General features: G+C 50.2%; 2 protein-coding genes across 6 annotated transcripts in view; one reads left to right on the top strand and one right to left on the bottom strand.

Annotated features, from left to right (window-relative positions):
- The window catches only part of HIP1 (huntingtin interacting protein 1), an 80145-nt gene that overhangs the window by 18767 nt on the left and 40807 nt on the right, over positions 1-20571 (top strand). Inside the window, exon 1 of one of the 3 annotated variants that reach the window (XM_082201369.1) lies at positions 15388-15638. The exons of the other annotated variants lie outside the window; for them this stretch is intronic. Coding sequence (XP_082057495.1) covers positions 15621-15638 — 18 coding nt within the window. The 5' untranslated portion in view covers positions 15388-15620. Of the gene's footprint in view, positions 1-15387; positions 15639-20571 lie in introns of those variants that run through there. 3 annotated transcript variants of the gene reach the window in all.
- LOC309520058 (uncharacterized protein) lies at positions 1373-6606 on the bottom strand. 3 transcript variants are annotated; one of them, XM_082201448.1, is made up of 2 exons: positions 3241-6606; positions 1373-2319 (listed from the first exon to the last, which is right to left on the bottom strand). In XM_082201448.1, the coding sequence occupies exon 1, from the start codon at positions 4701-4703 to the stop codon at positions 3249-3251; it is 1455 nt and encodes a 484-aa protein (XP_082057574.1). In that variant the 5' UTR covers positions 4704-6606; the 3' UTR covers positions 1373-2319; positions 3241-3248. The 3 variants fall into 2 exon arrangements, 2 of the variants coding, with proteins under 2 accessions (XP_082057574.1, XP_082057575.1); XM_082201449.1 differs by lacking the exon at positions 1373-2319 and having other exon boundaries at positions 2690-5537; positions 5748-6606.

The raw sequence follows: 20571 nt of genomic DNA, 5'->3' as shown, positions 1-20571 counted from the left end.
TACGATTTCTTTGCTTTCTGTCGCCTCTTCACTTAATATTTTCCAAAGAAATTGTCCAAGTGAGCATCTGGATTAGGCATTGCCTTCTTTGCAATGATCCTGTGTAAAGCTTGCCTCATGGCTGCTTGACAAGAACAGGCTGGGCAAACAGAGACTAAAAATAGTCAGATCAATAATTACAGCATGAGACCTCTGCCTCCATTTCTCCCTCCTTGGGGAAAAAAAGAGGCAATATGTATATTTGACAGAGCAAGTGAGGCAGATTCCTGTAATGCTCTCCTAACCTAAGGGTGGGCTCATTGCCCACACTCCCTGGCACAGAGAGAAGGGCACCCAGTGCTCTTCATCCTGGGTTGCACAAATTGATTCTAGGCCCCAGTGATTTACCCCTTTCAAGTATTTTTAGCAGTACATATGGCAACCTGCCTCCAAACCCAAGATTCCACTGTTGTGCACATCTGTAAAGCAAGTGAAACTCTCTGCTAGGCCCCATTATTGCCACAGAGTTTTTTTTGGGGGGAGGCTTGTGGGCTTTGTAGTCCAACCCGCTGCGTGATGCAGAAAGCTGCCTAGCCTCTACTTCCATGTGAACTCTCTTAAAGTATTTGAAGAGTGCTATCATATTCTGCCCCGCCCCCGTCTTCTCCAGGATAAACATTACCAGTCCCTTAATTGCAGATAGCATCATCCTTTGACTTATTGTTTATTTGGACAGCACCCTCAGTGTCTAAAAGTGGTTATTGTGAAAATGGGTGTTGGGGAAAGAGCTATACCTGCTCTAGTCACATCCAGACTACTGCAATGTGCTTAGAATCAGACTGCCAGCTTGTCTGCATCGGTATTGGAATTGTTTTCATATAAATTGTTTTATCACTTGTGGGTTTGCCATGCTGAACTCTTTTGGAATGAAGGGCAGGATATAAATATTAGTGGTAGTAGTAATAAATAACATCATCAACAGCAAGTGGTACAGAATGCAGCAGACTAGTTGCTTGTGGGAGCCAGGCAATTGGAGCATATAACATGAACTGTGTATTGGCAGTACGGGTTGCCCATTTACTTCAAAGCTCAGTTTAATGTTCTAGATGTTTTAATCTCCTCAATGCTGCTCAGTCAGGCTATTTTCAGGGTCACCTACATCTGTATCAAAACTGCCTTAAGATCAGCCTCAAAGGCCCTGCTGGTGGGCTTGCCATCAGGAACTGTTGGATCGATGGGTGTTAAAGAGGTGGATCCTTGCTTTCGTCACCCTTTCCCTCAGTAGGTGCATGTGGCCTGACACCGATGACTTTTAAAGAGGCCCAGAATACCGTTTTTGCGTGGCGAGTTCCCGCCCCCCACCAAGATAAATAAACACACGAGACACCATAAATTAAGGTTAATTGGGCGAATTAGGCCACAACTTTATTGAATTCAGGAATGAGAGGCATTGGCTTAGGCATTGGTCCTAACGACTATCCGGCTCCAGCCCATTTGCTGGAGACACGGTGAAGGGTTAACACTGATCGGGGGAGTCTCCCGCTGAGGCACGTCGGCTAAGAGCTCCCCCGGGTCACCGCTCTGGGGCGTGCCTTTGGCCCACACCTCCATAGGCTTCGGACAGGGCCACGCCCCCCGGAGTCCTTTAACGGACCACCCTTCGTTCACTGGGGGGAGGTGATGGCGTTCCTCCCCCCCACACATCCTCTTAACCCCTTCTTACCAATGCCTACCGCCACCGAGCAGCCGCTCGCCGCCAATACTCTCATGCCTGAATCCACTCCCTTATCCCCTTAGCAATATCCATCAGCCAAACATCGTTACCAGCATCCGAAAGATGCACGCCATCATACCGGTAGAGGGCCTCAATGTTGAAACGAATGCCTGGGTGGCTAATGACCAACCCCCCCAGGGCTGCCACTCTACGCACCACCGCCCGATCCAAGGCTTTCCTAGCCCTATTTATAGCTATCGGGCACCTGCAATCTCTCCAAACCCGCCTCTCCATCAGCGAGGCCCAAATAATTGTGACATTCGGGTAAGCTGCCTTCAGCTCCTCGAAGTCGCTAAAAATGTGCCACTGCAAATCAATTGCCTTCCTGTAGGCTAGGTCATTTTCCCCTAATTGTATAAGTAAAGCATCTGGGGGGCCCTCTACTGCCGCTCTGGTCATAACTGCCGGAAGCATCTCGGCCCAGCGCATTCCCCTCCGGGAGACCCAGGAAATGGTGATGTGAGGTGGGAAGCCCAGGCATGGCCCGAGACCGGAATTAATGGCGCGGACCCTGGCCCAATGCACAATACTGTGCCCGATAATCCAGACGCGCGCCCCCATGTCACCTGTAGGAAATTGAGATAAAAGGCCATGGTCAATCACTATCACAAATTCTTTCTCAAATAACGTTTGTACGCATTAGACTTCCAGCGACCTAAGTCCCTAATCCTTTCTGTTGTAAGACCCAAGTGCATTGCCGTGGTGGCTGCTCCGATCCTGAAGGAGTGTGCTGCAAAATCAGCCGCGGGGATGCCGCATGCTGCTAGCGCTAAGCGCATGACCCGAGTGAACTGGTGACGCGTCAAAGGTAAACCATCTGCATGGATCAATAGAGGCCCTGCCGAGGTGACCCTCAAGGATAAAAAGCGCCTCGTGTCTTTTACTGGGCATGGGCCAGGCCTGCCAGTGGGCATCAGCTGAACCAAAGCCCCCCTCCCGTACTGGTCCGTTTTGGAGCTGCGTATTCGTATTACCAAGTCCTCCCGTGACAAGGTAACATCGCTTAAAAGCAAGCCCCGGGAGGAACCGTGCCAACCTGCTTCATAAACTACCTCACCCACGCGCAGAGCTCCAAAAAAGGCAATGGAATATGCCGCTGAAAATAGGCGCGCCTCGTACTTTGACCAGCATACTGCACGCAATTTTTTATGGATTTGGGAGAGGATGTCGAATGATATCGGCCTTCTCGTATCGCAGTTTGGGGGCTGTAGCCTGCGCCAACCCTCTAACGTCCTTCGTATAACAAAATCGTCACAAGGATCTGTGGAAAATACCGCCTTGCAAAAGAATGAGATTGCCGCGGCTTGAAGGTTGAGGGTTCTGGGGGCGCGGCCCAAACGTCTTAGGTAAACTAGGTACGATAGCACCTCAGGCTTGACGGGAGGGGCATTGCTCTTGATGGCTCGGGTTTTGCGGCGGAAGTTTAAAAAATCTGACCAAGCCTTCTTATAGGATCTCAAAGTGGAAGGTGCCAATGAGGCCATTACTCCCTGAATCACTTCTGGCTCCCAGGCCTCTGGTCCCCATGCCTCTGGTCCCCGAGACTCCAAAGATGTTCCGGGAACGGCTGCGGCAGAAGCTCTGCATCCGGTGCCAACGATCGGAAGCGGTCCATCTGAAAGCGAGATAGGGCGTCCGTGATGTCATTATTTACACCAGGCACAAATTTTGCAGAGAAGTGGATGTTGAGCTCTAAACACCGGAGAACGAAGGAACGCAGGAGGACGCCTACCCTTGGTGACCGCGCGACCTGCCTGGAAAGTACTGCCACCACGGCCTGATTGTCGGTGTGGAAGCACACCCTATGGTTACTGAAGGTTTCCGGCCACAGGTGCACCGCCACTACTATCGGAAAAAACTCCAGGAAGGTTAAGTCTCTGGTAATGGGCCCCCCTTGCCAGTCGGCGGGCCAGCGCTGAGCACACCATTGGCCCCTAAAGTAAACACCAAACCCCAGAGAGCCCGAAGCATCTGAATGGACCTGGAAGTCAACCTGCAGCGACAGGTTGTCCTGCCACAGGGAAATGCCGTTGTAGTTCTGCAAGAACCTCAACCAGACTTCCAGGTCAGACTTCACTTCCTTGGATAGCCGTACTCTATGGTGAGGGGAACGCAGCCCTGCTGACAATTTCGCGAGGCGGCCGCAGAATGGGCGGCCAGGGGAAACCACGCGGCAAGCAAAATTTAAGTGACCTAACAGAGACTGGATTTGCCTGAGCGTAACTTTTCTTAGAGGGAGCAGCTGCCGAATCAGGTCGCCAAGCGCGATGAGTTTTTCCCTGGGAAGCTTTGAGGTCTGAGCGACCGTGTCCAGCTCGATACCCAAATAAACCATTGTCGTGGCCGGACCCTCAGTTTTGTCGGCGGCTAGAGGAACCCCCAGTTCCCCTGCCAATGATATGAAGGCTTCGAGGAGCTCTGAGCACTTAAGGCTGCTATTGGCCACGAGGATAAAGTCGTCCAGGTAGTGCGACACGCCCTTGGCGCCGGTTCTAAAGCGAAGCGCCCAGTCTAGGAAGGTGCTGAATGCCTCAAAGGCTGCGCAGGCCACAGAGCAGCCCATGGGCATTGCCTTGTCTACAAAATATGCCCCCTCAAATTTGAAGCCAAGCCACCGAAAATCTTCTGGATGAACTGGCAGGAGTCTAAAGGCCGACTCAATGTCACATTTTGCCAGCAGTGCCCCCTTGCCGAACTTGCGTATGAGCTGCACCGCTTGGTCAAACGTGGCATACCTAACTGTGCAGAGTTCCTGTGGTATCGCATCATTGACAGACCCCCCCTTAGGGTAGGAAAGGTTGTGGATCATGCGATACTCACCGGGCGCTTTTTTGGGGACTATGCCTAACGGGGAAATATGGAGGCCTTCGATTGGAGGGGCTAGGAAGGGGCCGGCTACCCTTCCTGCTTTAATTTCCTTACTAATTTTCTTTTGGGCGACCTCAGGCATCTCCCTCACCGATTTTTGGTTTGGAGGATCACCTGAATTGGGGGGAAAGGCTACTGGGATCCTGAAACCAGTACTAAAGCCCTCCCATAAGTATTGCGCTGCCGTCCTGTTAGGATAAAGATCTAAAAGGTTTTTTAACGGTGTCAACTTGATGGGGGACCAGGCTAAGCCCAGACTGAAATTACTGTCTGCCACCCTGGGGTCCGAATGGCGCTCCGTGGCCACCTCTCGGTCCCGGGTTATGGGCGCCTCTCCCACCCCGAAAGGGCTGCCTCCCTTTAATGCAGGCAGTGGCTGGGTGGTTACCTAGGCATTTTTCGCACTCGTGGCTGTACTTACAGACAGCCCGTGCACAAACCCCCTTGTTGTACTCCCAGCAGAGTCGCCTCTGCTTTGCAGCGGTTTTCCAAGGTCTCGACGACTCCTGGGGCTTCTTCTCCACGAAGGGACCCACGTGGTCAGACCAGTAATTTTGGTCCCTCAGATCCCAGCGCGTGGACGACAGCAGTGATGCATTTCTGCGGAAATCTTCATCATAATTTAGGGCAGCAATATCACCCGCTAAATCCCGTGCCCTCCTGACATGAGCTAGGTACGCAATCAAGTGCATCGCCCGCTTTGGATAAGCCGCGCTGACGACGCCCATGAACACCTGGAACCCATCCAGCCAGTTGTCAAAAGTACGTTCGGGTCTAGGTGTCCTGTACCTACGATTACCATACTTGCGCTTCTTCTCCCCTTTACCTGTAAGCTTTGCTGGAGGTATCAGTCTGAAAACATCTATAAATTCTCCATTAAGGATCTTATTCCTCTTTCTTGGAGATAAATGAGAGCCTACGATGAAATCCGTAGACAGATTAGTGGACGTTTTAACATCCTGGACCAAAGCGCCATCCTTCCATTCGAGGGTCCCGTTAAAGGATTTCCTGTAGGAATTAGCCCTTCTCTCGTTCACCCATAAAGGAAGACCCACCACGTCTTCCCCGTGGCCCCAGTACTCCTCCCTAGGAGCATCACTATCTGAATCGGAAGAAGAAGAGGTACCTGAATCATCCTCTGAATCCGAATGCCTACACTTCTTCTTCTTCTTTGAGGTGTGCTTCCTCTTCTCTTTCCTCTTCCCCGAGTGGTTCTCAGGAATGGCTTGATCCGGAACGGCTACCGCCTGCGCTGCTTGCGTCCCCTGGGCTTCCTCGTCGGAAGAAGAACTTGAGCCACCCTCGGCTGGTGCTGTCTGCAGTGGTGGGTTCTGAAAGAGACTTGGAACACCTGGATCCTTTTGCAGATTAGTAGCCCCGGGACAATGAACGCAAGCCTTACCCTTTTTGCCTCCCCTCGGGGCCCCTTTCGCCTTGCCCGGGCCGGCCGACTGTGCCCGGGTATTCCTTTTGGGCCGGGGTGTTGACTCCTTGGCTGCTTTCAGCGCTGCCACCGCGGCTGCAGAAGTGCCGGGTAGTTGCACCTCGTGAGGTTGCGTGTCTGGAATGAAATCCTGTGTGAACGCTCTTGGTGCCTCCATTACAGATACCGCCACCACCGGTGCCGCTGTCGATGGTGCCCCTGGCGCCAGCCCTGGTGCCGCTGTCACTTGCGCTGCCGGTGTCGCTGCCCCTTGTCCTGAAGATCTATGCCTATAGAAATCTTGAAATGCTGTGAAAAAATCTGCCAAGGCTTGAGGGTTACTTGGGATTACAAAAGGTTGGGGCTCCTCAAGATTCCCCTGAAGCCCTCCAGCCACGGTGGAGTTTACTTGGTTACCTTGACCGGACATGATGTGCTCTGGATGCTTGCTTATCTTGATCAATGAAACACCAACCACGTAGTACTGCAAATGTGCGTAGCTCAGTATCGTCTGCACTGGCAAAACTTTAATGGAATGATAGTTAACACACCCAACTGCTCCTGTTCACTACTGTGCACACCAGTAAAACACCAGACAATCACTTTAGCTCAGTATTGTCCGCACTCGACCCAGTTGCTCAGAATTGTCTTCCCTGGATACCCACCAAAGAGCGCTTTATTATATATGTATATGTATTATAATTATTCTTATTGTTGTTAACTATTTGTTTATTTGTTTATCTATCGATTGCCGAATTGATTGATTGCAACTATATCGCAATTAAAATTGTTAAGAGCAAGTAAAGCAATGAAATGTATTGGAACTTAAGGCTCCTGCTTCTTATATCATTTACTTTAATTTAAATTAGAGCAGGTAGGTAAATTTGTCTTGTGATAGCCAAATGAGTTGATTTTCAATGCAAGCACCTAATCAAATTATATCTATATGTTAAGTAACCGTGAGATGCTAAAGCACTGTAATTAAACAGCTGTAATAAACTATATGGGCAAGATGAACGTAACGCTATAACCAATGGAGGCTCACAGTGCCACTAAATCCAGTAGAACCAGCAATTAAGGACTTGTCAGGCAGAGAGGGGAAGGAAGCCGCTTAAAGCCCTAGCAGACCTAATTAAATGACCTAGTAAAAGAAAGCAATACCAATTCCTTTAACGGAGGTGAATCAATGACTTGCAATACTATATAAGGCCTCTAACTAACCCAAGCACTTTAAAGAGGTCAGTTATGCAGCTTTAATTGAGCCAGTTAATGCTGCTGGGTTATGTCCCCTAAGAGAGCTGGCAGCCCAACTGAGTAAATCAACAAATGAATTCGACACAGGATAAACTTAAATGGCTATATCTCTTGATAAATTTACGTAGGGGGGCTGCAAACGGAAAGGAAAAATCCCAGGTGTTTTCCCCTAGTAAGATGGCGGCCGCTAGGCAAGCCACGTGGTATTCAAAATGGCGCCGGGGCAGACGTTCGCCTAGCAACGGTAGCCCAATAGAAAAGCCGGCACACCGCTTCCTATGTGCTGTAGCCTATTGTAAAATGGCGGCCGTCGACTGACCACGTGGGCAATTTAAATGGCCTGGGGCTCGTTACCTAGCAACAGTCAATAGTGCGGCTCAGAAACAATAGGCAAAAGGGGAGCAGGAAGAGTAACGCCAAGGAACCCCCGCCGTCCCTAACTGCAAGCGCTGCCGACGCTGACGCGAAAGAAGCGCCCCCCCTGCTAATTAAGTCGCAACAGTAGCTGAGCCTACCCTTCGCTACGCACTCAGCCGATGCAGTAAAGGCGCCCTTACCCCAGCAAGACACAACAATGCAAAATAGACGCACGCAATCGAGTGAAGCAGCGGCAAAAACCAGCCAGTGCCCTGACTGGGAACGCTTAGGCGAACCGGGGCGCGCTGAAGAGAAGCCCCGCAAGGGGAGCAACCGGGACAGCAGGGAAATAAACGCAACAACAGGCAAAGAACAGGCAAAGGACGCCGCTCCTAAGGCCAGCGGCCAAACCCCTCGCAGAATTCCACCGCAAATTAAAGCCGATACAACCTGATCCGGAGAGATGGAGGAAATCGCAGGAGGGAGGCTGTTCTAGGAGGAATCAGCTGGCCGGCGGCTGCCGGAGCCACGCAGCTAAGGGGTGGCTGAAGCGGAGACTGTAATCCACCAGAAGATCGGAGGTGTAGCTGCCACACGTGGGCTGCAGACGCGACGGCTGATCCTTCCTCCAGCTGCCGGAGACCTACGAGCATAAGCCCCCCAGAAACACCCCCAGCGATTTCAGCTCTTCTTGGCTTGCGGTGAAACGGAGCACGCAAGCAGGTAGGGAGTAAAGGATTCCCTGAGAGTGATTTCGGCTCAAGAGAAAGGCAGCGGTAACCGCTTCGCAAGGCTGATGCCTGCTGAAATGGTTTCCCGATAGCTGCAAAGGCGCGCTCCAAAGTGCTCCTGCAACGCTTCCACGTCGTAACGATGAACGATCAGCTGGTCGCCGGAGAAACGTGGGGCTAGCCGGAGAAGAGAGGGCGAGCCCCCTCCGCTCCGGCCCTAAATAGGGCAAGCCACGCCCCCTCCAGCCAGCCGATTGGCTGGCCGGGAGGCGTGGCCGGATGGGATTCCCCTGCTCTCGCGGGGGCTGAGACCAGCCCCCGCTCACGTGGGGAAGGGCGTGATGCCCGCAACCCCACCTCCTGGGGCAGGCCCGGAAGTGGCTTTGTCCTAAGCTGATTTTACTTGATTTCTTGGCAGTTTTGCATTTAACAGCTGCTTTTTAAAAACTATTTAATGGTTTTCTGCTTGTTTTCCAATTTTTTTATACTGATACTGCTTTACTACTGCTTTTAAAAACATCTCTAGATGTCTGATATATTGTGGTTTTATGGTTTACAATTAGGCTATGAATTATTTTTTATGTTTTTAATGTGAGCTGCCTTGGGAAGGTTAATCCCCCCCAAAAGGTGACCTTTAAATATCAGAATGAATTGAGAGACTGCATATTGTGAGCTGAGATGCAGAAGCCAAGGATTAGGTGAGCAGGCTCATTGAAATGAATGAACCCAACTTAGTAATGTCCATTATTTTTGATGAGTCTATTCTGAGTAGGACTAGAATGGAATGCAACCCCAAGTGCTAAATGAGCAAAGCCGATGAGTGGAGGCTTCTCTGCTTTCTCCAACTCACCCACTAGTTATTTGTGTGCTTGGCATGAGTTCCTCCTAGGAAGCCTTGACCGTGATGTGTAGGGTGCTGTCCTTTTTCTTCACCAAAGAGTTGGTATCCCATCTGTCCTGAGAATGATGCAGTGAACTTCAATTGCTGGAGAGAACAGATGTGCTGAAGGAGGAGCAGCTGCTTGGGAAAGGGAGGACTGGCAGCTCTTCACTGAGTTGTTGTTATGCAGCTGCTGCTTCTCTTTGTCATCTGAGCCAGGATAGAATAGCTTGAGGGCAGAGGGCACTTCCTTGCCTCCACAGTTGATCCAAACCTTGCTCACCCACCTACACTCCCAAGGCTGTATGGTGGCAGGAGAAAGCTGTGAGGCAGCTGCAGAAAGTGAGTTAGTGTGGTCATGGGGCTTAAAGTAGTTGCCCCTTCTCTGTTCAAGCATGAAAGTGTGAGCCTGCAGGGACTTCTTCTCTCTGTTCCTCTTGTGACCCTTTCACCACTGCTCTGACTGACTACTTCCTCTCCCTACGTTCATCTTTTTCATGACTTTTTCCATTTCCCTAGCTCAGAAAAACCTGGATCTTGGTGTTTGGTCCTCCCCCTCTTGTCCTCAGATCTCTGCATGTGGTTCTGCATCTGTGGCCTCTCAGAGCTGCCAGAGGGTGTCCAGCCAGAACATTTTCCCTTTTGAAATATGGTAGAGGGTCCTTTGTTGCCACCTAAAAACAGAGGCATTGGGAGAAAAAAGCAATTGACACAGAAGAGGCTTTCCATAGTATTTTGGGAAAGTGCCTGTGTCTTCACTAATAAGTGTACTGCTCAATATTATTTGTTTGTTCCTTCTTAGTGAGACCGAGTCCACCAGACATGGATGCTGTCCCAGGTAATAGTACAAGGTGTTAATGCAGCATGCTATCAACAGACTAGTAAACTAATCAGCCAGTGTTCCAACCCCCCACCCACCCACCCCACTCCATATAAAGACTGCTGGATACTCCATTGCCTGTAGTAGCCACTCCAGCCCAAATCTATCAGCAGGTGTCGGATAACACTTTAATGGTTGCTTATATCTCCAATGGGAATGCTAAAGACTAGCCTTTATCCACCACTACAGCTTTGATGCTCATCTCAGGGTGGATTTTTCCTTTGAAGGGGCTGTGCTGAGCTCCATGTGTGTGACCTCAAAGGAAAAGAACTGGTTTCTTTCCTGTAACTGTAATTATTTGAATGGTCATCTGTGTAATCTCACAATCCACCCTCTATCCCCGCTGTGCTTGCTACCTTAGCCTGCTCTTGGTCAAAGCTTCGAATTTACACGCCTACCAGGTAATCATAGGTGACAAGTAATTCCATGTAGGCAAGTGAGTGAGCTGGCAGAAGGCAGCAGAGCATTTAGTCCTTCCTCTGTCCCCCAGTACAGAAACCTAAGTGGCTTTGCCAGAAAAAGTGAAGACCCTTCCTTTGCACCCAGAATAGGAATGCAGTAGGATGCTAGGAGAGGAACGGACGGAGTCCCCTATCCCTCCTCTGCCAGTGCTCCAGCAAGCTAGTAGGCATTTTTGCAGGCTAGTAACTTTTGTGGGCTTCTGACAAGGGTACTTTTTACATAGCTGCTGCATGTGGTTTCAGAGGCAGCAGCCATGCCCCCTTGAGAATAAACATGGAGGGTGGGGGAGAGTGGCCCACCAAAATGCCCACCTCCAGAAGGTTCCAAAACAATACCCATGCAGCAGATGCAGGAGCTATATGTATGGCTGCAAAGACAACCACAATTCATGCACCTCAGTGACAGGTGAGCCACCTGTTTTTCCTCAGAGAAGCTGGCATGTGATCTCCAGGCAGCTGCTAGAAGCAACCCTGCCTAGCCAGCAGTCAAATGGTATCCTGTGTCTTCAAACAATTCTCCTGAGGCAGATACCTTGAAATCTAGAAACGTTACACAGCCCATCTACAAGGCTGGCCCCTGGGAATGAGAAATGTTTTCCCCACCTCCCAAGCCTAGTGGCAAGGTGCAGGGGTGCTTCACCACTGTGGCTGTTAATGAGGATTTTTTCCATCACTGTTGGATATGGGAGCCAGGTTGTGCAGCTCCATAGGCTGCTTCAGCAAAATTGGGGAGGGACCTCTGTCTTCTAAAACAAGCCTCCTACATAACGTCTTGCCCAAGGCTGCCCTGAAACGGGATTTATTTATTTTTTGCACCGCCTGCTTAGGGAGAAGCTGGCTGTTGGCCCACTTGGGATTTCACAGCAAAGGAAACTGCATTTCCACCCAAACCCTCATTTAGCCCAGCTTGGCGTGGGAGCTTTTGCTCTTGTTCTGTGCTACTTGGACAATTTGTTCCTGTTAGCTGGAAGCCACAATAAGCAGTAGCAGCACTGCTTTTTCTTAAGATGCTTGAGGCAGCGGGTGTTGCTGTGCATCCCCCAATACTTCAGTTGCAATAATGAAGCAGAAGCTGTCTGACACTTCTTTTTATATGGAAAAAAACCACCCCACACAATTCAGCTGGTTGATTCTAAAGCTGCTGGAGCTGCCTTTTGCTCTGCTCTCAGCTTGAGGAATTGTAGTTTACATCCCTCCTGAGGCAAACTTCCACTTTTCTTGCCTAACCTATGATGCATATGTTTCTGAATGTGAACTGCAAGTAGATTAGGGGGCCCAGGTACACATCTGGAAATGTAAGAAGTTACACCGTTCCTATTTGACAGAAGGAAAAACTAGCAATGCTCAGAAACCACCCCCCCAAAAAAAGAAATGTAAAACATGAGAATGGGCCTTTTAAATAGTGCCCCATCTGTGGAATGCTCTTCCCAGGGAAATATGCCTGGTGCCACCCTCAGGTTTGAGAAAGCGGACTAGGACACTTTTTAAAACTCAGGTAGCTAAGCTGGGCCTCTGCAGGGGTGCTAACCCCAACCATCCCCCTTATTGGCTTTCATTAATTGGATATAGCCAGGTATTGGTGGCTGTCACCTTGCTAGGCTTCCTGGTTCCGCTTCTGTTCTTAGAAGGCAGCGTCCCATCAGTTTTTATAGCTGACTGAAGTGTGTGCTGTGTTGCCTCCAAGAACCTAAAAGGCAAATCATGATCTTAAACTCCTTTTTAAAACTTCAACCTGTCATCTTTAAGTGGCTTTGTTCTTGACTGCACATATGAAATTCCAAAGGTTTGCAGCCTGTTGGGTGGGGGGGGGGACTCCTGTAGATTTCATTACCACAGTACATTGTGATAGCTTTCAAAGAACAGTAAGAAACATTAAGAGACATTATGACTATATTCTTGGCCATAATAGCTCAGAGCAAAGCCTCTTTATTTAGAATCTGGATAGCTTCAATTATGGGGTATTGGAAACCAAAGGGGTTCTTGCCCTGCCTCTGAGCTTTCCTGTAGCTCCTGGTGGGCCACAGTTGGATGCAGAGGGCTGGAGTCAACCAATTCTTTGACTGACACTGTGTGGCAAATTATCATGTTTTTAACAATCACACACCACTCAAAAACGAGTTAGGCGAAAATATCAATTAAAGTCCAAGTATTTAAGTGTATGGACTGCACTGATTCTGCTATCTTGCTATGCAAAAAGGAGCTATTATCCTTCTTAGGCTATGTGTCCTTTCCTGTCACTTCCAGGTCTCTCAGAGGGGAAATGACTTAGCACTTGGGGTGGGAAACACAAAGAGAACCGGAAATCAGCAATGTGCAGTTTTGCAAGACTGCATTTTGCAATCAGATGGGCAGTGTGTGTGCTAATGGCTGGGAGAGTGTGGTGGGCAAGTGACTGCAGTGTTGAGCTTGTCATTACAGTGCTCATGTAGGCTTCTGTGGGATAGAAAGAGCAGACCTTGTGGTACCAAGTCCCTGGGAGTCTCCTTACAGTGCAGACTGTGTAGGGCCACCAACCTAGATAGCTGTGAATGAGGATTAGACAAATTCATGGAGGAAATGGCTATTGATGGCTAACTAGCTACAGTAGCTGTGTTCTGCCATTGTGGAAGCAATAATGCTTTTAAACACCCATTGCTGGAAACCATAGGAGGGTTCTTGTTGTGCTCAGGTCCTGCTTGTGGGTTTCCCCAACTGGGCATCTGGTTGACCACTGTGAGAAGAGGATGCTGGGCCACAAGGGCCACTGACCTGGTTCAGCAGGACCCTTCCTACTTTCATGCACAGTCACTGTGCCAAGGCTTGCTTCTTCCACTCAGGTGACTTCTGCCCTCAATTCTACTTTTGATCCCACTTCAGCTTGTCTGCACTTCAGATCCCATCCTGCAACTTGGTGTGTGTTTTAAGACCAGTTTCCAAGTTGGCTTACAATTAAATCCACATAAAGGTGTAATATGATAAAGGCTGGTGCTGGTGGGCTGTTGTGGGACAAGCCCCACCAGTTCCTTTGGTTCTATTCAGTGGTGATATGGTCCAGGCTTTTCAGAGGAAGGGGCCAGAAGGCTCTTGTTGTCCCCTTCCACAAAATGTTAAAGGAGAGGCAGGGAGGAAAAGGCCAAAGGTCAAGTTTATGGAAGCTATTGCTTTTGAATGCTGGTTGTGAGGGAAAGGAGCATGTGAAGAGTGCCAGAGTTCACGGAAAGAAAACCAGCACTGCTTTCTTTATAAAAAAAAATTTTATCCCACCTTTCTACATCATTCTTTCAGAGGCTACTGTGACAAGGTGGTCTTATTGTTATAGGGAGTGTTGTGCTGGGCCACTTTTGTTCTTTGTGGTGGCTTCAGTGCAGATATGGTTTAAGTTGAGCTGCTGGCACTGCAAAGGGCCTCAGAGGCAGGATGAACACCTTTGTCTTCTTTTCCATCCAACACTTGTGAGGAGCAATAGGAGGTGCTGCTAGGGGAACATTAATCTGAGAGGGGATAATGAGAGAAGGATGCCTGCTTTGTCCACAGAAGGGCCCAGGCTCAATCCTCAGCAAAGGTCCCTGCTGAAAACCCTGGCTAGAGCTGTTGCCAGCCAGTAGTGAGCTATATGGACCCAGGGGCCTGGCAGCCCGCACCTGGAATACCATGTCCAATTCTGGATGCCACAGTTTAAGAAGGATGTTGACAATCTGGAGCATGTACAGTGGAGAGCAACCAAGATGATCAAGGGTCTAGAAACTAAGCTTTAGGAGGAATGGCTGAAGGAGCTGGGTATGTTTAGCCTGGAGAAGAAGAGACTGAGAGGAGATATGATAGCCATATCTCAAGGGCTGTCATATGGACAGTGGAACAGCCTCCCATGAGAGGTGATGGCCTCTCCTTCACTGGAGATTTTTAAGCAGAGGTTGGATGGCCATCTGCCATGGATGTTTTAGCTGAGATTCCTGCATTGCAAGGGGTTGGACTAGATGACCCTCAGGGTTCCTTCCAACTCTACAATTGTATGATTCTATTTCCCCAGATGAAATTATTATTATTATTATTATTATTATTATTATTATTATTATTATTTATATCCCACCCATCTGGCTGGTCCCCAGCCACTCTGGGCAGCTCCCAGCCGAACACTAAAAACAGAATAAAACTTCAAACATTAAAAACTTCCCTAAACAGGGCTGCCTATAAGAACTGAGTAAGCAATTGATGGGCAGCCTAAAGATTCTCTAAGCCAACCATGACATGCGGAGAGTGGAGGTGATGGAGTTGGGGGATGAGAGACGGTGGTGCATAGAGGACTGGTGCGAATGTGGGGTGGGGGGCTGGTCCTCCCACCATCCCAATCCTAACCTCAGGCTATCCTTTCCAGGCAGTCCTGGGGGGGGGGCCGCTGCTTGGGAGTTTCGCTCCTCTCCTCGCCATCTCTCTGCAAAGTGGCGATCCTCTGGGGGGCGGTGAAGCTGCCTGGCCGGCGCTCTGGTGACCCCTCCAGGCAGCAGGAGGGTCTCTACCCGCGTGGGCGCTGCCGCGCAAACTCCTCCTTCCCGCCGCCTTGGCTGGGTCTGTGCCGGGCCTGGCCCGGCGGGCGGCCGCTGCTTCTGCACGGTGTCTTCCTTTGTGCCGCCTGAGCGGGGGGGGGGGGGGAGAAGCCCTGCCTGCCTGCTTCCCTCCCGCTGCCCTTCCGGGGAGGGGAGGGGAGGGGAGAGCTGGGCGGGCGCGAGCGAGCGGCGGCGGCGGCCTTTTGTCATTCTGAGCACACACGCAGACGCGTCCGCGCTCGCTCGCTTGCTCGCTCACTCCGGCGCTGCGCCTGGGCGCGGCGGGCGGCGCAATCCCACCGCCGGGGAGGGGCGGCCGTGGGGTCGCCACCATCGCCGCCGCCCCCTCGTCTGGTCCTCTCTTGGAAGGAGCGCCGCCCTGGGCATGGGCATCTCACCGTAGCTGGAGCAGGGAGGAGAGGAGGGCGGGAGAGACCCGCCCCGTCGCCGCCACCGGCGGCGGCCCCAGCAGCAGTAGCAGCAGCCTCCGACCATGGAGGTGGGCAAGATGGTAAGGGCAGGGCACCGCCGACCCAGGCGGACGGGAGGCGCGGAGGGCAGATGGCGCCCGGCTTTGTGAGAGGGGCGGCGCCCGGGATGCTCCCCGGCAGGAGGCAGGCGGGATGGGGGCGCGGATACTCTCTCTCTCCGGGGTTGCCAGGCTTGTCACCAGCTCCGGGTGGGGTTTCAAGAAGGGAGAGGAGCGGCTGGCCGGGCGGTAATCCAGCGCATTGTGTGCCCAGCCGCCGCTTGCCGGAGAACCCTCGGGGCGCTCGGCTCCAGAGACTTGGCACTGGAGGAGGTCCAGCGCCGGAGGACGGGGTGGTCCTCCCCCACCCCAAGCCTTGGGCACCGGCTTGCTCGAGGTGGGGCTCGCCTTCTCTCCCTCCTCCCATTTCCTCGAGAGGAGAGTTGGAGGGAGGCGCTTGTTGCTGCCTCCGTTGTCCCCGGTTGCCTCCATCTATCTAGCCTTGCAGGGCTCGGGAGCCTCCACCCCATCTCGGGAGTCTCCTTGCGGCGCCTTCCCAGCCTGGGTTAGGACATGCCTAGCGGGGAAGCGCGCAGAGCCAGGCTCTGCTTTGTTGCGGTAGGGAGAGAGCCGCCGCCACCTGTCTCCGGCTGAGCGAAACACTCGCAGCCGGCATTGTGGGCGCGTCCAGGACCACCACATCCCTCCCTTCCTCCTTTTGCGGGTGGATCTGGGCCGAAGGGGGCAGGGCACGACCTCGAAGAGGGTCAAGTTGGTTCTGTGCAACAGAGAGTTCCCCAGGGCTGCCTTTCGGAAGCAGCAGGAAAGGCTTTGAAGGACTCCCGCTGGAGACTCCGTTGCCTTGGGGCGGGGGGGGGGGCGTGTTGGTGTTTGCCTCCTGCAGTCACAGCCGTTGAACCCTACAGAACCGGGGAAAGGAGCTGTTTTCAAGCAGCAAAAAGGGGCAGGCTTTGGTGGGGGGAGTTAGCCCACCTCGTGGGGGGGGGGTTGCGAGCTACTGATTGGCTGCCAGTGACATCATGCTACCTAGACAATTCCCCCTTCATCCCTAATTCGTGCTTTAAGAGTAGCGGGTTTCTGGAGCATGGTGATAATGCCTTGAGGGGAGCCAAACTAAGGGGTACTTGCTGAACCAGCAACCACAGGTAGGCTCTGTCAGGAAAGTGGCAGGTGGTTGGAGAGGAGGCAAGAGCTAAGAACGAGCCCAACACTTAAATGATCTGATATACGGAATGTAGCTCAAAGTAATAGTCATGATTCCACCAGTGTGCTTAACCCCAGCTGCTTAAACAAAAAGATTGCAAGGTTTAAGACGGTTGTGCAAGGGGCGAAGGGCACACTGAAGGGCGTGGGGGCTGCTATAGTTCAGTGGCAGAACAACTGTGTTGCATGCTGAAGGTGCCACCCCAATGGCATCTCCAGGTAGGGCTGGGAGAGACCCTGGAGAACTGCTCCCAGTCAGTGCAGACAGTCCTGAACTAGACCACAACAGTGGTACCTCGGGTTAAGTACTTAATTTGTTTCAGAGGTCCGTTCTTAACCTGAAACTGTTCTTAACCTGGAGCACCACTTTAGCTAATGGGGCCTCCTGCTGCCGCCACGCTGCTAGAGCACAATTTCTGTTCTTATCCTGAAGCAAAGTTCTTAACCCGAGGTACTATTTCTGGGTTAGCAGAGTCTGTAATCTGAAGTGTATGTAACCGGAAGCGTATGTAACCCAAGGTACCACTGTATACCTCTTGGTATAAAGCTCTTTCCTACATTCCTAGAGGCAAGAAGGTGTGAGCTGTTGACTTGAGAGTGACATGATAGAGAAAACACACACACACAAACACACACACACGCATTCATGGCTTCCTAGCTCCAGTCCAGGACTTCCACTCTGAGAGAGAGGCAACTCATCACAGTCTGAAGGGCTGCTGGGAGCAGCACCTTCTGAGCTGTCAGAGAGGGCAGATGCACCTGGAGTGCAGGGCTAAAGACTTTCATGGCTCAAGCTAGGAACAGCAAGCTTCGAAGGGTAGAATAATGAGGTTCATGCTGACCTATTGGCAGGGAAGCCACCCTTGAGATCTGCTGCAGAAGCAGCCTCTGGATGAAGCTGAGGGTGAGCTACCAGTTTAAAATGATGGGTTAGCCCCTCAGATAAGAGAAATTGATCACTCCAAATGTTAACTGATGGTGGAAGGGTAAGTGTATTCAGGTTATTAAAGGATGTTTCAGTTACAGGCACACATCCTCTTCTAAATGACCTACCCCTTCCTTGTTTGGGGCAAGTGAAATTTGCCTCTTGAGGAACCTGGGTGGGAACAGTCAATATCCTTTCTGCTTCTTTTCTGCCATCAAAGAACCCTATTGCTCTTCATTTCAGTGCCTGAATTGCCTTCATGGTAAGGGGGAGTGTCCCTGTCTCAAAGTCACTGTGTGCTTAGAGCTTGCTTGAATTCTGTTTGAGGGACTAGAAAGGTGTGGCATTCCCACTCCACATGGGAATGGGGGAGGTAGTGCTGCTGTTTTGTGCAGAGGGGTGGGGGTGGTCTTTGGGTTATCCAAATGAGCCCGTAGAAGTGCATTAGGTTTACTAGCACGGATTTGAGTGCCTTTGAGAATATTGTCTCCCAGTTAGTTTGATGTGACGGTTCCTGAGATGGAACAGTGGGTTTGGGCTTACATTTGGATACTGTTGGATTCCATTTTGAATCAGGAGAAGCACAGCCTAGTTCTTCAGGATAGACTCTTGATGCAGCTGTTGGGTTGCGCCAGCAGAGCCCCCCCCCCAACCTGGTGCAAAATTTGTAACGCAAAACATAATTGTGGGAGATAACAAGGCTGATATGCCTGATTGAAAATTAGAATCCTGTGTGTGCATATGCCAGCCTTTGCTACTTCTCTGTGCTTCCTCTTGTGGAAAGAGCCATGCCACTCTGGTGCTTAGCGGGCTGTTGCCGCCACTGTCATCCCTCTTTGCACTGGGCCTTGTTACATTTTCCTCACAGGACTCTTTTTCATCTGGCAGATGCTGTCTCTGCTTTGGGGAGAGCCCCTTAGCATAAGAGAGTCATTGTGGTGTAGTGGTTAGAATGTCAGAGTCGGACCTGGGGGAACCTGGGTTCAAATCCACACTCAGCCGTGAAAGCTCACTTGAGCAGGAAACCAAGAAGGAGAGCCTGACCATAAGAGCCTAATTTTACAGACATTTAACATGTCTCCTCTTACTTGCTTGTTCTCTAAACAAAAAAATCTTTCTTCATAGGCGAGTCTCTCTTGCCACCATGTAAATTCTGGGGCTCCTCACCCTGTTTCCTGGGGGCAACACAGCCCTCCTGCCCTGGAGCTGACGAACCTTGGTTTCCCTTCTTTTTCCAAGCCACTGTGAGGCTGTCTGGAATGGGGAAGTAATGCAAGCAGTTCTTTGGAAAGGAAGCTTGTGGTGGCTCCTGTAAGCCACTCTACCCCAGTGGCTGCTTGAGCTCCTTGATCACTCTCCCTCCAGAACATTTCCTAGACTCTTCTGCAACATGTTTTACACATGACAACATAAGCCAGCAAGCTCCTTGAAGTTCTAACTGCAAAAATAAAGTTAATGGTTGATTTCAAAATGATTCCAGGTTAAGGGATAGGAGGTTGTCCATGTTAGTCTTCCTCAGAGGAGACCCATTGAAGCTGATGAACATGACTAACAGGTTTATTATTTTCAGCAGGCCTACTCTGAATGAGACTTGGTTGAATACAACTCTGGCAGGTTTTGTTTTGGGGTGTTTTTTTTAAAAAAAAGGTATTGTATTCTGAATAAAATAGTATGTCACAAAAGCTATTAGATCCCACTATGTTAACTTAAATCCCCCGCTTGGCTTTTGGGAAGCTCTGGAGAAGAAAACAGAAGATGCAGAGGTGAAATACCAGGCTCTGAGCAAATATTTATTTATCAAATTTATATCCCATCCTACCCCAAGATGCCCTGGGTGCCAAATGAGTGTATCATTTAAAACAAAAACAAAGCAAACATTTTAAAACAATAAAACATTTTTTAAAAATAACTGTTAAAAACAACTGAAATAAGTTACATTAAAAAAAATTCTAAAAGTTATAAACATTTTTCAATCCCTTGATCTTCTGGTTGTCTAGAACAGTATTCTTCAGCCACCAAACATCTGGATAAATAGGAATGTTTTCAAATACCTCCTGCAAGTTAATAATGATGGAGACAGGTGCACCTCATTAGGGAGTGCATTGCACTACTGGGGAGCTACCACTGAAAAGGCCCTGTCATGAGTCAGCGCCAACCGGGTGACACCTGGTAGTAACATCACCACCAAATCCCCACCTTCTGATTGTAGTGGAGGCAGATTCAATGTACCCCAACAGCTTAATAGGGTTCGAAAGAAAGAGAACGTACATTTCTGAAATCTGTTTTTCAAGGTTGCGCTATGAGTGTAAATTCCAGTGTGTAGGTGAAGCCAATAGAGCTCAGAATTTAGGATGAAATTTAATCCTGTGGACCCATGAACCACTGTGGTGCTTCGTAATGAGGTCTTAATTGGGGAGTGGAAGAGAAACACAAGAATTTATTGGTGGGGGTGGAGAATGATAAAAACAGGAGGGGGCGTCACTACATGTCCTTGGAGTTGTATAACCACAAACAATGGAATTCATGATACAGGCAAAATGCTAAATTGTTTTCATATCCTGTTTTGAGAAGTTTGGGTAGAAAGTAGCTTAGGTGTTGAGCAGTTTCATTGGGTAAATCAGACATCTGATTGCTTACCGAACTAAATGTACTGTATATATATTTTAAGAGGCAAATGGAAGGAGGTGAAACCTCACAGGACTGTTTACTCTGTAGTTGTTGGAGCATGAAGTGGTTTAGGCTCACTCTAAAGAAATAACAAAATTCTCAGATATTTCAAGCACCTGTTACTGGGGACCCCAGTGACCCCATTGGCCCTGGAGTGTG

Source organism: Podarcis vaucheri (genome assembly GCF_965113315.1).
Source record: "Podarcis vaucheri genome assembly, chromosome: 15".
NCBI classification, from domain to species: Eukaryota; Metazoa; Chordata; class Lepidosauria; order Squamata; family Lacertidae; genus Podarcis; species Podarcis vaucheri.
Note: the sequence above shows the minus strand (reverse complement) of the source record. Positions and strands in the feature narration are given on the sequence as shown.

What these genes read in the sequence shown, in the direction of transcription:
- LOC309520058 (XM_082201448.1), bottom strand. Translation starts at nt 4,703, where the DNA reads ATGCCTGAGGTCGCCCAAAAGAAAATTAGTAAGGAAATTAAAGCAGGA.